A 15686-nucleotide genomic window follows, 5' to 3' on the forward strand; every position below is an offset into this window, starting at 1 on the left:
GGTGTGCGGGTTGACAGCTCGTCCGCGTTTTGAGTCGAGCGAGCGAGACCATGATGTCTTGAGACTGTCAGCATGCTTCTCGACAAAGCGATTGGTCCATTTAACACCGACTCCTGGAAATCCATCTCCCAGTCGTGCGTGACATATTTCGTTAACATGTTCGCGAAGTCGCTTATGGCTGAGCGGAAAACCACGGTCACCAACTTCTTGAACATAGGCAATGACTTGTTTCGTCTCCTCCTCAGTAATCCATGCCTTGGCTGCATTTGTCTCGCTCAATGTCTTTCCACCAGCTGCGAGACGGATCAGAGTTGAATAGGATAGCTTGATTAACTTTCCTGTTGCTTCGAAGTTCATCTTTTCGAAGTCATGGCAGATTGTCCTTGCCCCACGGCGTCGAATTCCTGGAGCTTTTGTGAGCTCAGCACGGTATGCTTCGACAGCGCGTGACATGAGGTAGTCACAAGCCTCACGGGCTTCTCGCCTCTTTCGTGTTACAGATTTGGGTCGTCCGGGCATTGTTGCAAGTTCAAGGTGTGAGGTGAAGGTTTTGACACGTTTGAGCCAAGACGGAGCGGAATTCAGTAGTAATTTACTGGACTGTGGACCCTGGCCTAGTATAGATTCCAACTCAGATCACATACCTCTCATGATTTGCTTGCAACTCTGGCAGAAATGCACCTATTTCTATGAATTCAAATGGGCTGGATACCTGAGATGTTCTTCAATGTATTCTGTTTGATGTTGAAGGCTTTGGGTTCCACAGAGGTGTACACAGCAAAGCAGAAATTTCAATTGGGTCAAATTTAGGTTTGTCACAAATGGTAATCACACAATTTCGTCATCGCTTCTCAATCAATTTCAGTCGTGTTTTTTGAGAGTCCAAGAGACATGTATTTAGCAGGGAACTGAGGTGTGTTGAATGTGTAAAAGTATGTAGTTGTGGTGTGATGCGGAAAATGATTCATAGAGCCATCCTGTGTCATTGACCCATCCTTGACTGTACAGGGCGGTACTGCCTTTAGGCATGTCACGGTATGATAGGCCCATGCTGTTCTTTGACTATCCATCGCCTCTTCAGCCAAATCAGCCTAAATTTGATCAACGTTCTTCTGCCTAGGCTACACTTCAAATCAGCGCACAGCTCTCACAGCAGACTGTACTGCTTCCGGAGACCAGAATAACTCCATTTGTGTATAAAACCAGAGGCGCATCCGCATACATCATTATGGTCATTGTCGAGGAGAAGTGCATGCAATCTGTTCCACCCCCTCCTTATTTCCCTAATGCCAGTACTCTACCACCACCCCCATTCCCTGGTGAACATCATGGAGCAGCGAAGCCATCTGACCTACCTCCCCACCTATTATTGAAGATCGTGTATATGACGTTTCCGCAAACGCCTGGGGTTGACGAGGGAAAGATCGAACGGCAGAGAAAGACACTTTGTTGGCTCTCCACACAACTCCGGTCGGTTAATCGGTCGTTTTACATTGGTACGTGCTGTTCAAGTCCTTTGACCATGGTGGCCGGAACTCACCTTGCCAGTGAAGCGTGTGAGCATGTGCTGCGCTCCACATATTTACCCGCATACAATTCGATGATACGCCCTCCCTACTCATCTGATCCATTCCCATTTTCTTCCTCGGCTTCTACTTCCTCTTGTGATACTCTGCAACGAGAGACCAAAGTCCTCGACCTCTTCATCGCACTCAAGGTCCACGAAGATGTTATGGTCGATGACTCATCGCTTCACCTCGAGCGAGAGGATTCGTTCAAAGACCTTTTCGACCTTATGCAACCGCGCAGCCGGCTAGAAGACCTCGTTCGACACTACGGTGTCCGCGAGGGAGTTGTCCATACAAACCCATATGGAGCGAACGCCTCGTCTTCATCGTCCAGCATGTTCAGGGTGAATAACAGCGGAATTGGATCTGCGAGCACGAGCAAGCGGACATCAGACATTGCGCCAGTGCCATTCAGCGCGCTGTCTATTTCGTTCTCGCCAAGGCGGGTTGGCCTCGTGTTAACAGCTTCAGGAAGGAAACGGACAATTGTGGATGTAGCACGGACGAGAGATGAGAAGCTAGAGGTTACCGCAAAGAAACTTGCGTTGCAACTAAAGGCTTGGCTCAGCGATGGTTCAAGATAATCTAGTGGTATCATTTAGTTTCAGAGTCCTTTCTTTCAGTGCATCTTGATAGCACGTGGACTGCAGTTCTCCAAGAATGAAGTTGTGCGTTTCAGGCATGCAACGTTCTAAAAGTACCTGACATGATAAGGCCGAGGGGGTACTTTGCTGATAGGCACATACCTATAGGGATCAGTAGAGATCCACACGATATTGAACTTGAAACCATGTGTGTTCCGGAGTCCTTCCGAGGCTGCGAGACGATCCGAGGGCGAGACGATCCGAGTTTCAGACCCTGAGTTTGATAAAACAGTGGCAGTGGCCACACCCTGAAGCTTCATTTGGGTATCCGGTTCCTCCGAGTCGCCTTGAGGAACTCAGTTATCAAATCAAGCGCTTTATGTTCTGCACATACGAGTCGAAGTCGGTCCAACTTGCCGACGTCAGCTGATCCGTCCAGAAATGTTCAAACTGGTCCCGCTTTGGGTCTAGCACCTACTAGTAGTCTAGTAGCACGCACGTCTCGTGTCTGTATATGCACAGTAATACTCAAGAGTCAATCGATCGTCTAAAAAAATGCCCCGACGCGCAAAGGTGCATTTTGTATCACTGAAATCATCCCTGGTCAATCTCCCAATATCAGTTTACGGTCCCCTTCTCGAGAGACAGATTGTATGTTCACATTATTTCTTCGTCTCATACTTTGACTCTGACTTCGGTTGGAACTACCCTGATCACTATTGCAGCGTCCGCAAACCCTTGCTGTCCACTTGAAGCCCACCGATGGCGAGGGAAGAGAGGTATATGTTGGCTGGACCGGCATGGCTTCTGCATCATCCCTTGCCTCATTCAACTCTACCGCAGCCGAACGTGGAATAGAAACCCTAGAGATAGATCCTCAGTACGCAGCAGGCTTGGGATTCAAAGAAGGAGACGTGGTGCGCTTTTTATTCCCGCGTACAGCTGTTCCTTCCTCCGGCTGATGGTGTAGCTTGAATCGGCAGGTAGAATTAGGATTATTATATGACCTCCCGTACGCAAAGACGGTGAGCACTGAGCCCCTCAGTGCAGATGACTGGGACGTAGTGGTAGGTCTTGACATCCCGGCTGACTAGCTGTCTTGACCCCACCTATGCCAGGAACTGCATGCAGCACACGTTGAAGGTACTCTCCTCTCCCAAGTGCGAGTTGCGAATGTCGGACAAGAGATCAATGTTTGGGTGCTCGGGCGGACGAGAGTACGACTAAGAATCGGTGTGTGCCATCATACTATCTTGTTCACATTGGTACCCCCTACTGATCTTCCCTTAATCGCAAGTCTCGCTCGACACGTCTGTGACCGCGGCACTGCTCACAACCGATACCGAGGTCAGCATTGCCCCCAAGTCGCATAGGAAATCCAAAGCAGAAACCAAATCAACGAGCTTAGAGCACGGAACCGTTGTGTCGACGCAGGACAAGCCCTCGTATCCATCTGAAATCCTCCGAGTGCTCCCTGAGCGCCTTGTCAACTTTCCTGAAACGACCAATCTACGCGACCCCAAAACGCGCGCATACATTCATCCTTACACTCTATCGCTGCTTACAGGGACTCAGTACATCCCGTTCGACCCAAATCCTAACCCTCCGCGTTCGGGATGGTGGTGTGCGCGTGCACGTTGGCTGGAGCCGCCCAAGGATCCGACGGATATCACAAACTCCGGTACTAGAAAAAATGCCAGCATCAAACCAAGTGCTGAAGCTGAGCAGGAGGATGGCGAAGCAAAGATACTGCACCCAGGGTCGAACAGAGAGTTGGGAGCAAAGGATGATAAAGAGAACGGAAAGGACGGGTGGGAAGTGTGGCTGGGAATCTCTGATTCCGTTTTGGAGACCCATGTGATGTTTGTCGGTGAAGTGAAGGGTGGGGTCGGGGTCGGGGACTGGGATCTCGTTCGGTGCGTTGCTTTCTTTTCTTGTATGTAGTTCCACCACCATCGCTAATATAGTGACTTTGTAGGATATCACTCACAGGTGCCCGTGAGCAAGGGCCCACAATAAATGGAAACCTCGATGAGTACGTTCGTACATCCCCTTGGGTGCGACCTCAGCTGATCATTCCGTTAGTCCTGCGTCCGCATCATCCTCGCCTTCAGCTTCGGCAGCGATCTCACCAGAACTAGTGACACCATCGCTTCATCTATCAGGTGTCTCTAATATTCTCGAAGACATAACAAAGACTTGCGTCGCGACCTACGCCGTACATGCGCGCAAAAATGTCGTTCATGGAGGTATGTGTAAAGGATTTTGTTTGCAGCACATTCTGATGGATTTTCGAACCTCTCGTGTCCACATGTATCGCAGTCCCTGGCATTTTAATAACAGGCCGTCAGGGAATGGGCAAGACATCAGTTGCGAAGGAGATCGCGCGCAGACTGGAAGCAGATGAGCGTGTGTATGCTTGTGAGTGTGATATCTTGTGCTCTAATGCTTTTCTGGTCTAACCATTTTTGTTGCTACTCGAAATCGTCAATATCAATCAGCCATACATTATATCGACTTCTCCCCGCTCGCATCCAAGCCCGCTCAGACCCTCGGTGCACTTTTTCGCCACCTCTTTGTGCTAGCACGATGGCACAGCCCCTCCGTCCTTGTCTTCGACAACCTCGACAAAGTCTGTGCTGCAGAGGTCGAGCAGGCGGATTCTTTCCGCCAGCGACATATAACGGAGCTCTTCCTCATGCAATATAGTTCCAACGCACGCCTTGCACCATCCAACTTCCGTGGTATCGTACTCCTCGCCACAGCAGAAAGTCAGACTAGCGTGCACTCGCTGCTACATACGCTGCATGTCTTTAAGGATGTCGCTTCCATTCCTCCGCCGGGAAGGGAGGCACGGAAGGAGGTGGGTTCCTATTTCATTATTGGTATCTTTTGAGTAGAAACGACTTGAACAGATTCTCGCCAGTCTTGTGTCACGCCGGCTTTCCATGGCCAAGGAGCCACTGTCATTTGTTGTCGACGAATCCGACCCACCTGAGTACACTCGACTCGCAGTAGGGACGGAGGGCTATTCTCCTGTAGACCTGCGCGACCTTGTCACACGGACGATACAGGTCGCCGTTGGACGGGCAGTGTCAGAAGTGGGCGTGGGCGTTGAGAAGGTGAGCATCATCTAATGCACATGTTTCACTATTTGACGATGGTTCGGAAAGGTCACACTTTCGGCGAAAGATTTTGTAGAGGCCCAAGAGGGATTTGTGCCTCTCTCGCTGAGGGATGTGCCCTTACAAAAGTCGGACGTTGAGTGGGCTGACATTGGCGGTGCGTGCTTCCCTTTGAGAATATCTTATCGTTGGTCCATTAATTGTGGTGGTGCAGGCTTAAAGGACACCAAGCTCGCGTTGAGGGAAACCTTGGAATGGCCGACGAAGTATGCTCAATTGTTCAAGCAGTCTCCGCTGAGGTTGAGATCTGGGTGCGTTTATAATACTCTCTGTTGTGGATGCGATTTATGGAAGGAATGCAGGCTACTATTGTACGGCTATCCTGGCTGTGGAAAAACGCTACTTGCGTCAGCCGTCGCGAAAGAGTGTGGGTTGAACTTCATCAGCATCAAGGGCCCAGAGCTGTTGAATAAATATATCGGACAGAGTGAAAAATCAGTGCGTATATATGATTTTTCTCAAGGAAATACTCACTCTGTTTAGGTGAGAGATATTTTCGATCGTGCGTCGGCTGCAAAACCCTGCGTACTCTTTTTCGACGAGTTTGACTCGATTGCACCAAAGAGGCAAGTTTATGTTTATGTACTCTATCTGCTGTATCCATAAATGTTGTCTGCAGAGGACACGACAGCACGGGCGTGACGGACCGTGTGGTGAATCAGATGCTAACCCAGATGGATGGCGCCGAGGGGCTCGATGGAGTCTATGTTCTGGCTGCAACGAGGTGGGTTATTTCCATTGACCACACTATCCGATTGTTGATTTTCCGCAAGTCGACCAGACCTCATCGACTCCGCACTACTTCGTCCCGGTCGGCTTGATAAATCGTTGCTATGCGACCTGCCTGGTATCGAGGACAGAAAAGATGTCAGTGCCCACCGTGTTTCATAACCATAATCTTGACGTTTGTCTTGTGCACCGGTTCAGATTTTGGTTGCAGTATCCCGGAAGCTAACGCTCGCACCCTCTGTGGACTTTGATAAACTTGCAGGTATCACTGAGGGCTTCTCGGGTGCGGATTTACAGGCTCTCGTGTACAACGCGCATCTGGAAGTAGTGCATGCTGCTATAGATGCTGAGAAGGCGGATGGTGATGGTGATGGTGATGTCGAGGCGGGTCGGAGGAGGGTGGGCGCGGGGCTGACTGATGAGGTCCCGGTGAAGTATATGGTGCTGGGCGCTGGGAAGGATGCAGCAAAAGCTGCGTCTAAGGCAGACGAAACGAAAATGCAACGACGAGTAAGAAACTGCGCTCGTGCTGGCACAGATGATTGATATGTTTCTAGCTGCAACAAATCAAGGCATCGAAGTCTGGAGGGATGGAGGAGGACAGCAGGGCTGTTGTGACGCCCAAGAAGGTCTGTGTTTTTTCCTTCTCGTATAGATTCCTCTAATGAGTGCTGTTTTCTGCAGCACGAGATCTCTCAAGAGCATCTATTGAAAGTGCTGAAGACGACAAGGCCGTCTGTTTCACGCGAGGAACAGGTAAGGCTGGGGAGAATGTAAGCGTCTTCTTTTCCACCAAGTGTCAACATTTATTCATCATGGGCAAACTAGATATCGGGAGTTCGTGTCAGATCGAGGTGGCGGCGAGAAGACATTCCCAACACCGGGTGGTGATAGCCGAGTGGGGAGTCGAGCGTCAATGGGATGATGTGCATGTTGAGGCCTGAGTCTTATGAGTATCCAACACAGGATCCGAACTTTGACTGCAGCTCGAGATCGTCCTGACTTCTTACACGGTCACATTAAAAGCATTGTTTATTGCCTCACAACTCCAACCGAGTCTTTCGTAGACCCTATGATAGAAACGGTTATTTCCTTTTTCATCAGGGACTCAGGCCTCCTCAGGCCCAGGAGTAGGCTAAAGTACACTAAACGTTAGACGTGGGTAATACCTAGGTCCCAGTTTATAAATGTGCTCGTGCGTGTCACTCTACAATTTGTTCTGTCTAGATAAGACATTGCAAGATTCCCGGGCCTGCTGTAACTGCAAGCCCGTGTGCCGGCACAGCCCCTGGTTTCCGGGTCTCGGGACCCCGAAACGCGGCAGCTGTGCTTTATTCACAACCAACACGATCTCACATACAGAACTCGTTGAATTTTTTTACAAGTAGAATGGGCCCATCGAAGAAATCCCAGAGACGTGCTAAAGCGCCATTGCCATGTACGTCGATCTTGATAACAACAATTGATGATGCATTTGTTAATATTGCCAACCCTAGTGAGGTCCCGCACAACAAGATCCAAGGGTAGAGTAAGTGTCACGCATGTCATCCATGCATCCTACTCACGTTTTGTCTCGTCATTTGATTCTTATATCCTACACAGCCTATAACAGATCCAGAACAGAACACTCAACTTCTTACGGAGCAACTTCGCTCGCAGGGTCTCTACGCTGCACAAACAGTGGGCGATGGCAATTGCCTATTTCGGGCTCTCTGCGATCAATTCTATGGCTCGCCGTCGCAGCACCTCCAGCTGCGCCAAGATATATGTGACTGGATCGAGGGCCATGCGCAGCGCTATCAACCCTTTTGTGAGGATGAACGTGGACTAAGCGCCCACTTGCGGTGCATGCGAGAACAAGGTGTGCCAGGGCTTGCCCTCCCGATTTCTTCCTGTGCAGCGTTGTGACGCGCTATAGGCACTTATGGCGGGCACCTTGAACTTTCTGCATTCGCGCACTTTGCGCGAAGGAATGTCAAGGTTATCCAGCCTGGATTGGTATACGTCATTGAGTGGAAGGCGGGTGCCGAGAGCGAGGACCAGTCATCATCTCAAGATAACGAGCGAGATGCGCGGAGGAAAAAGAGGCAGCAGCAGCGCGACGAGATGAACGATTCGCAGGAGTCGGAGGGAACGATATACGTGGCGTCAGTCATCATTTCCCCCGGTATGCCTATTGGCTACGCGCTAACCTGCCTTTCCAGATATCATGACTGGGAACATTTTTCTTCAATACGAAACTTGAGAGGGCCGCACGCTGGTCTTCCCGAGGTTTGCGAGCTACCCGCCGACGCAGTACCGCCTGCCGCTTCGCCCGCCAAGAAGAAAGCAGTCTCCCGGAGCAAGGCCAAATCTGATCTCAAGAGTTTTCCCAAGAATAGTCAAATCGACAATGTTAAATCGAATCGTGAAAATACACCACCAACACCTGCACATGTCCCACTCCCCATGTCCCGTTCACCCTCACCCCTTTCTTCCACTGGTTCCTTGAACATCGAGGTGGACTCACTACTTCCCGTCCCCGGTCAGCCGACCGGTCCCCATCAATCTTTTACATCGAGTATCAGAACTCATCGGTCACCTAAGCGTTCTTTCGACGAATCATCTGGATCGTCGACATCTGACGCGATTTCTAAGCGAACGCGAACACGAACCTCACGACGCTCGCCCTCTCGCACACCCTTGAGTCAAGTCAAGGCAGATGATGACATGGATGACTCGACCCCTGACCTCTCCACCCCCGGCTCCTCCGCAGAATCCAGCCGTTCATCATCTGCCGCTTCATCTCCGCTTCCTAGTACCCCTCCCGCATGCAATACGCCGCCTCCCGAAACTCATAAACCCCTCACTCGACGCCAGCGCAAGTCTCTCGGTCTTCCAAAGTCACGTACTGCGTATATGAGCGCAGGAAAGATTGTCATTCCTGGCGGGAAATTCAAGAAAGCTTCCAAAGCGGCTGATGATGAGGAGTGGCAGACGAATGGCACCGGGCGGCTTGACGTGCGCGGATTTCGCGAGCTCAAGATCTAGCCTTCATGCATCATCAAAGTCTTCGCCACGAATCTGCACGCATATTTTTACGCCCCTTCATCTAGAACATTGGTCATATCCACGCAGTGATACCCAACACATCATAATTTGCATTCCATCACATCACTCTCCCATTCACGAATATGTTTACGACAGTCCTGGTGACCTGGTGCGGTGTTATTTCTATGTTAGTGTGCCACGTACGAGCACTTGGAGACTTCATAGAAGTTCGGACTCCATCTGCACGACTGTATTTTAGCGAGTTGCATACGTAAGCTGAATGTTATTATTACGCTTACAGTCATTTGCGTATTGGTGTACTGTAGAGAAAGATATCACAGAACCCGCGCGAGAAGCATTTTGGCAACTGTATTAAAACGAAATCTAAGCGCATGGCATGCTCGGCAACAGATCTGCCATCCGCTACATCAGCTATTTAAATGTGTCTAGTGCGTGGGCTCGAACGAAAGCGAGGACAGCACTCCTTGACTGGTAATGTAATGTGACTGGCGCTTAGACATTGTCGACTGAAAAAAACATCCTCAGATGTAGTCGATGAGTCGGGCGATGAGCGCTGAGCAGTCATCAGCTGCATAACTTATCAGGGCGTTCCTGGCAGACGTCGGGAGCAATGAAGGGCGATGTTTGCAGCAGTGTACACGTATTGGATACAGATAAGATGCGTCTAAATAGATGCCTGAAGATTAGGAGCGTGAGTGAACCAATATGTGGTGTGAGTGAAGATATGAATACACCAATGTTCAAACCACACGTGTTATACTATGCATCAACTCATCAGAAGATGACCCTCGTGGTCCTCGATGCGGAATGTAATACGAGTGCTATCAGCGAGTTCACCCTGCAACAGATCCCGAGAGTTCTCCCGTAAATCTTCCACAGCGTCCGCGTGCAGCAATCGGACAGTCCTGAGCTTCGAACCTGATATGGTACGAAGAGCGGCAAATAGTTGCATAAAATGGAATGTGGGTGCCTTGCGTAGCTTGGAATATAATCCCAGACATGAAACGGAAGGAGGGAGGGTGAGATTTGGGTTGATCTCCGTCCATGAACGGATGTAAATGACGAGGTCGTTCAAAGACAAACAGCATTCACTGAGTAGATCCAGCTCTTTTTGAAGACGGTCGGCTTGAAGGGAATAGTCGAGGTGCACGGCAGTAACATTCGCGCAGCTCAGCCTCACAAAATGTTTCCAAGTATCGTCAAGGAATGGAGGAGGGATGCAGTCGTAAGTAAGTTTTCTGAGAGCGGGGAAGTGATTGGCGTCTCTATCGTCTGGCAGATAATCCCGCAAAAAGACCGACATGAGTGACAAGGACTGCAGCTTGGTCATAACGGGCACGTCGAGTCTAGCAGAAGGAGACTTGTCCCTTGTGCTGGGCGAGCAAATTGGGCAGTGGAGCACACTCAAATTTGGTGCTGCAATTATCAACTTCATCAGATCCTCTCTGAAAAGTAATCAGCAAGTGCGGTATGCGCGATAAGGCTGAGCTAATACCTGGAGGGGCGCAAAATGGACTCAGAACAATCAAATACGCGTAATGATGGACCGCAAGATTCAGCTAGCGCCATCACGACTGATTCGGGTAGCTGCCGAAGCCAGGAATCATTATAGGGAAGCATCGGCATAGATAGATTGACGATAGACAAGTTTGGGAACCGTCGAATTATGTTGGCGAGGAGGGCGTAATCAGATGCCTCACAATGGTCATCTTGTATCAAGACATCAAGTCGTCTCGTCCACCACCCTACGTGAACGGATCGGGCTGGTCCAGAGGATCTCCCACCGAGGGAGACAAACAAAGAAGACAGGGTAGCTGGGCGAGTGACCAGAACACTCTGATAGAGAAAATTGGTGGCAAGAGCGTTCCATGTCTTACAGACAAGGATAATATTCCTCTTTGTGATAAGAGACTCTTTCAACAGTTTGAGCTCGTGGTCTTTGACGAGGGGACGCGGAAGATCATATGGGTTTGAGCCATCATAACTCAGCAGACCAGGGATATCTGTGGCGAGGCTAAATATTGTAATCCAAAGTTCAGGAGGAAAAGGGGGCAGATTGCACACAGTGGAATCGTGGGAGATTGCCAAAGTCATGGTCCAGACTCCAGTGAAGTTGTGTGCTGTAGATTTTGTTTAATCACGTAAGACCGACTTGGATGCAAGATGGGCGTACCAGTAAGAAGAACCACAGTCCACTAAGGGAGGTGTTGGCGAGGAAGATAAAATGATTGTTCAAGGGTTTATATAGGTGTCCCTTCCCTGAGACTCGGAGTTTAAGATATGCCCCTTGGGAAATCGGCGACACAAGTCACCTCGCTTACAGCCTTCTGTAATTATCGGCTATTACAAATCCATAATATCAATATACCTGATCATGATTCTATACGCGAGGTACTGGTGGAGCGGTATACATTTTCAAACAACCTTCGCCGCAGCTCAACACGCCCGCGACACATCACGTGACATTGTTAGCGCGCTGGTGTCTTGAAAAGGCATATTATTTACACACCTTATATGCTCGGGCCGAGGCAACCTGCCTTCTGTTCAAGCATACAAATGACAGTATCATCACATAGAAATGTTCTCAAGTTGCTAACACTGGGACTCATATTCCATGTCGTATTCATTGCTTCTGTTTTTGACTGCTACTTCACTAGCCCAGTCGTCCACGGCATGCTTCCTCGCAGGGCTGGCTCGGGGGAAGCAAAACGGGTCGTTCTCATTGTGGGCAAGTATAACTTCACCTTCTGTAACACCAACTACTCAACCAACAGTTCCTATTAGGAGACGGTCTACGCGCAGACCTTCTATTTGGTGTGAACGCGTTCTCTTTCATTCCTTCCTCGCCAAAGATTGTAGCGCCTCATTTGCGTGATATTATTCAAACACGAGGGGCGTTTGGATTGTCGCACACTCGAGTACCAACGGAAAGTCGACCTGGGCATGTCGCAATCATCGGTATGCCACTGCCCGATACGTCAGTAATATTGGGCTGACTTAAGAAATTCAAGGGGGAATGTATGAGGATGTCTCTGCTGTGACCAAGGTAAAGAGCCAATTTCTTGTTTCTTCTTGTCATTATATACTGATGAGAATCGTGAGATAGGGTTGGAAAACGAATCCAGTCAGTATTGTAGCAACAGACGCCGCGAACGATATCTCATCCTTCTCCAGGTTCACTTTGACTCCATCTTCAATCAATCTAGTCACACCTTCTCCTTCGGTTCCCCAGACATATTACCAATGTTTGCCCAAGGTGCAACTCCCGGAAAAGTTGACACTTGGAGCTACGATGAGGAGGCCGAAGACTTTACGAAAGGTACGAATGTCCAGAACTACTGCAGTCATGCTATTAAATCAAATCAACTGGATAGATGCCACCGCTCTAGATACCTGGGTTTTGGACCAACTTCAGACGTTATTTCAGAACGCATCATCGAACGACTTGCTTGATTCAGAATTACGCGCCGACAAAGTGGTATTCTTCCTGCACCTCCTTGGTCTGGATACCACTGGTCACTCGTATAGGCCACACTCCGAGGTGAGCATCTCCATAAGTGCGCTTTTATTGATTTACTCCGTTACAGGAATACATGAACAATATCCAAGTCGTTGATCACATCGTCCAACAAACAGAAGAACTTTTCTCCAACTTCTACCACGATGAAGAGACAAGCTTCGTATTTACAGCTGACCACGGCATGTCTAAGATCGGCAACCATGGCGATGGCGGTGAGGTCCGCGCTGTATCAGTTTTAACAACGAGGCACTGAAGGAGTTCGTAGACCCGGACAACACGCGTACCCCACTAATTGCATGGGGGCGAGGCATCAGGGGCCCAATTCCTGACACCATTCCTTCTTCGCACGATGAGTACTCTCGGCTCTGGCAACTTGACGACTTTTTGCGACGAGACGTGGAACAAGCCGATCTTGCACCCCTGATGGCTGCGCTGCTTGGTATTAACTACCCGGTAAATTCAGTGGGAATTCTCCCTGATGCAGACCCTACGCGACCTGGCTACTTGCTACCGCGAGAAGGAGAGTCAGCCTTGGCCCAGCTTGCATTGGCAAATGCAGAAAGTATTTTAGAACACTACCGAGTAAAACACGGTGCGTCACAAATGCGCTATCTGGCTTCTCTGTCCATAACTAGCTGGCTGGTAGAATCGAAGGCCGTACAAACCATTCTATACAAAGCTTTCGAACCTTTAGAAGAAGTCACTCAAGACGGGAAGCCTTCAAGAGTATCTTGGTTGTCCAAAATAGAACGTTTAATCAGTGATGGAAAATGGTTCGAGGCCCGTCGAGAGACAGCTGAACTCATCAAGGTCACTTTACAAGGTCTTCGATATCTCGAAACGTAAGCTGCTTGACTACCACTAGGAACAATTACTGAGGGAATGCAGCTATAATCGAGTACTTATACGGATCATCGTCATAATAGCATATCTGGGATGGTCTGCTTACGCATCGTTGTCAATTTTTCCCCCGCCAGCTTCCTTGGTTTCGGACAGGCGGCGTACCGTGGTCGGACTTGCCACCGCGACCATATTAGCAATATTTTGGGCACTGTTTGCGGCAGAGAGAGCTCCATGGACGTTTTATGTCTATGTAACTTTCCCCTGCTACTTCTGGCAGCAATTCGCACTGCGTGGAGTTCCAATCGTTGCGCAACAATTCAAGTCGAGCGACAAACGCGGACCTTTGATAGCTAGAGTGTTGCTTCACTTGGTCATTGTGGTGGTTGTACTCCAGTGTATGGTCGTGCGTCGACCCTTGTTCATTTTATAAAGCTCGTTTGACTTACAAATGATTCAGGCTGCCTACACTCACCGGTCGCTGTGGAGCATTGGTTTTGTGGTTATGGGCATTTTATGGCCATATGTGTCATGGCCAAGTCACGTTCGGTCGCAACACCCGAGACTCTTACTTTCTTGGATGAGTAGCTGTCTTGTAACTGGTATATTCCCCCTACTCAGCGTTAACAAGAGAGAGGATTTGTACATGATGTGAGCGCAGTCTGACAGATTTGTGCATATTGCTCATGCTCACCTATGTGTTAGCATGTGCGGAGGGGCAATGATTCTTGCAGTTGCCGCAGGTTGTACGCGTTTGGCGTCGAACGGTGCTCCGAAAGCCGCAAAACTATCTGAGATCACCCAGGTAGGTAGTTGTACATGGCGCTATGTAGTTAACTTATTCGTATCCAAGGTGTTGTTTATCTTGCTCGCCATGACAATTACTGCAAGCTCAGTGAAGAGTTTACAAGCAAAGCAGGGATTGTCCATCATTAACCAAACTTCAGCATGGCTCATACTCGGTACCCTTGCTAATCAACTGAGCACCAGTTATTCATCTAACTTTTATACTTCTCAGCTGTATCGTCGGTATTCCCATTCATCTCTAAAGCACAGCACAGCACTCCAACCTCAAGAATCATATCGCTTTTCCTGGGCTTCGGCGTCTGTTTCGTCATTCTTTCGATCAGTGTTGAAGGCCTATTCTATGCCGCTTTCACATGCAATTTACTCTTGTGGATAGAAGTCGAATCGATCGTCCAGTCGAATCGAGCTGGGGCCGCTTCGCAGAATCAAGGATACGAGTTTCACACTGACCATATCAGAATAGCACTCTTTTTCTTGTTTTTCGTTCAGGTGGCTTTCTTTGGAACCGGCAAGTGAGTGACCGACAGGACTGACCTTCGTGGTGCTGATGTTGATGATCGACTATGTCCAGCGTTGCTTCAATTTCGTGAGTTTCCCCGACGAACTGATCCAGCTCTGCTGCTCACCTCTCGTAGATCGTTCTACTTGGAACCTGTGTACCGTCTGGTACCGATTTTCAACCCATTCTTGATGGCAGCGTTATTGGTAGGTTCTTCAAACATTGCTTCTCATACCAGAAGCTTGAAGGGATTGCCACAGATATTCAAAATTGTCGCACCATATGTGATCTTGTCAGCTGTTTTTGCCACTTTGAATGCAAGACTCCACCTACCACCCTTCTCGCTATTCCTCGTTGCTCTGACGCTCACTGATGGTGGGTTGTTCCTTTTGATCTGCACTGATCACTAATATCTAGATCAGGAATGACAATGACGTTTTTCCTGAACGTCACGGATACCGGTGAGTAGGCTAGCTAGTGGTCAGATCGTATCGAATTGACACACGACACAGGATCATGGTTGGAGATTGGGCAATCGATTAGCTTCTTTTGCATAACCTCTCTATTATTGGTTTGGTCAGCTGGCATCTGCACCGCTGGCGAATATCTCATGGTAGACACGTTGGTGTTCCATAGGTCTACGGACAGTCACAAGCTAGAATAAGCAATGTGTTAACGCACTCGGCCCGCTGCTCGTAAAATAGTGATACGCGATTAACTATTTGGGACTACAGAACAGTTTAACATGTATTTCGGGGATTAGGGACGGGAAAATGCTATGACACACCTACGTGCTTTCGGGGATCTGTATGTGAATGCTCCTCAGTGACTGCCCGCGCAGAGAGAGAGCAACCACCGTCTGGTATGTAGGATTTATTTTGTAGCGAGAAAGACAAGCGACGA

The 15686-nt window shown here is 49.1% G+C and overlaps 6 protein-coding genes across 6 annotated transcripts; 4 read left to right on the plus strand and 2 right to left on the minus strand.

The window, feature by feature from the left end:
• Nucleotides 1–96: 96 nt before the first annotated feature.
• On the minus strand, nt 97–519 carry HD556DRAFT_1220189 (uncharacterized protein; the record flags this gene model as incomplete). The annotated part of the gene is made up of 1 exon (XM_041296781.1): nt 97–519. A coding segment is annotated over one exon (423 nt), but the record flags the coding sequence as incomplete, so codon positions are not given.
• Nucleotides 520–1228: 709 nt separating this feature from the next.
• On the plus strand, nt 1229–2152 carry HD556DRAFT_1233738 (uncharacterized protein; the record flags this gene model as incomplete). The annotated part of the gene is made up of 2 exons (XM_041297618.1): nt 1229–1496; nt 1554–2152. The coding sequence occupies 2 exons, from the start codon at nt 1229–1231 to the stop codon at nt 2150–2152; spliced, it is 867 nt and encodes a 288-aa protein (XP_041162224.1).
• Nucleotides 2153–2617: 465 nt separating this feature from the next.
• Nucleotides 2618–7290, plus strand: HD556DRAFT_1518710 (P-loop containing nucleoside triphosphate hydrolase protein). The gene is made up of 20 exons (XM_041309116.1): nt 2618–2803; nt 2878–3069; nt 3136–3219; nt 3271–3385; nt 3450–4068; nt 4131–4187; nt 4238–4401; nt 4475–4573; nt 4654–5015; nt 5068–5274; nt 5326–5434; nt 5492–5588; nt 5640–5775; nt 5821–5903; nt 5957–6061; nt 6111–6204; nt 6265–6576; nt 6624–6695; nt 6751–6839; nt 6895–7290. The coding sequence occupies exons 1-20, from the start codon at nt 2708–2710 to the stop codon at nt 6989–6991; spliced, it is 3189 nt and encodes a 1062-aa protein (XP_041162225.1). The 5' UTR covers nt 2618–2707; the 3' UTR covers nt 6992–7290.
• A 53-nt stretch (nt 7291–7343) lies between these two features.
• HD556DRAFT_1535206 (uncharacterized protein) lies at nt 7344–9096 on the plus strand (the record flags this gene model as incomplete). The annotated part of the gene is made up of 4 exons (XM_041309592.1): nt 7344–7504; nt 7563–7594; nt 7669–7927; nt 7985–9096. The coding sequence occupies exons 1-4, from the start codon at nt 7456–7458 to the stop codon at nt 9094–9096; spliced, it is 1452 nt and encodes a 483-aa protein (XP_041162226.1). The 5' UTR covers nt 7344–7455.
• A 787-nt stretch (nt 9097–9883) lies between these two features.
• HD556DRAFT_1306670 (uncharacterized protein) lies at nt 9884–11211 on the minus strand (the record flags this gene model as incomplete). Its single annotated transcript, XM_041299948.1, has 2 exons — nt 9884–10562; nt 10613–11211. 2 exons carry the CDS (start codon nt 11209–11211, stop codon nt 9884–9886), a joined length of 1278 nt encoding a protein of 425 aa, XP_041162227.1.
• A 352-nt stretch (nt 11212–11563) lies between these two features.
• On the plus strand, nt 11564–15585 carry HD556DRAFT_1357411 (Phosphatidylinositolglycan class N-domain-containing protein). Its single transcript, XM_041302520.1, has 19 exons — nt 11564–11845; nt 11902–12075; nt 12129–12163; nt 12224–12241; nt 12292–12436; nt 12492–12658; nt 12705–12849; nt 12903–13229; nt 13284–13479; nt 13526–13883; nt 13938–14128; nt 14183–14282; nt 14331–14439; nt 14496–14796; nt 14856–14870; nt 14920–14989; nt 15044–15158; nt 15206–15244; nt 15296–15585. The coding sequence occupies exons 1-19, from the start codon at nt 11632–11634 to the stop codon at nt 15445–15447; spliced, it is 2871 nt and encodes a 956-aa protein (XP_041162228.1). The 5' UTR covers nt 11564–11631; the 3' UTR covers nt 15448–15585.
• Nucleotides 15586–15686: the final 101 nt, after the last annotated feature.

This window comes from Suillus plorans, assembly GCF_016647745.1.
Source record: "Suillus plorans strain S12 chromosome Unknown HD556scaffold_17, whole genome shotgun sequence".
Classification (NCBI taxonomy): Eukaryota; Fungi; Basidiomycota; class Agaricomycetes; order Boletales; family Suillaceae; genus Suillus; species Suillus plorans.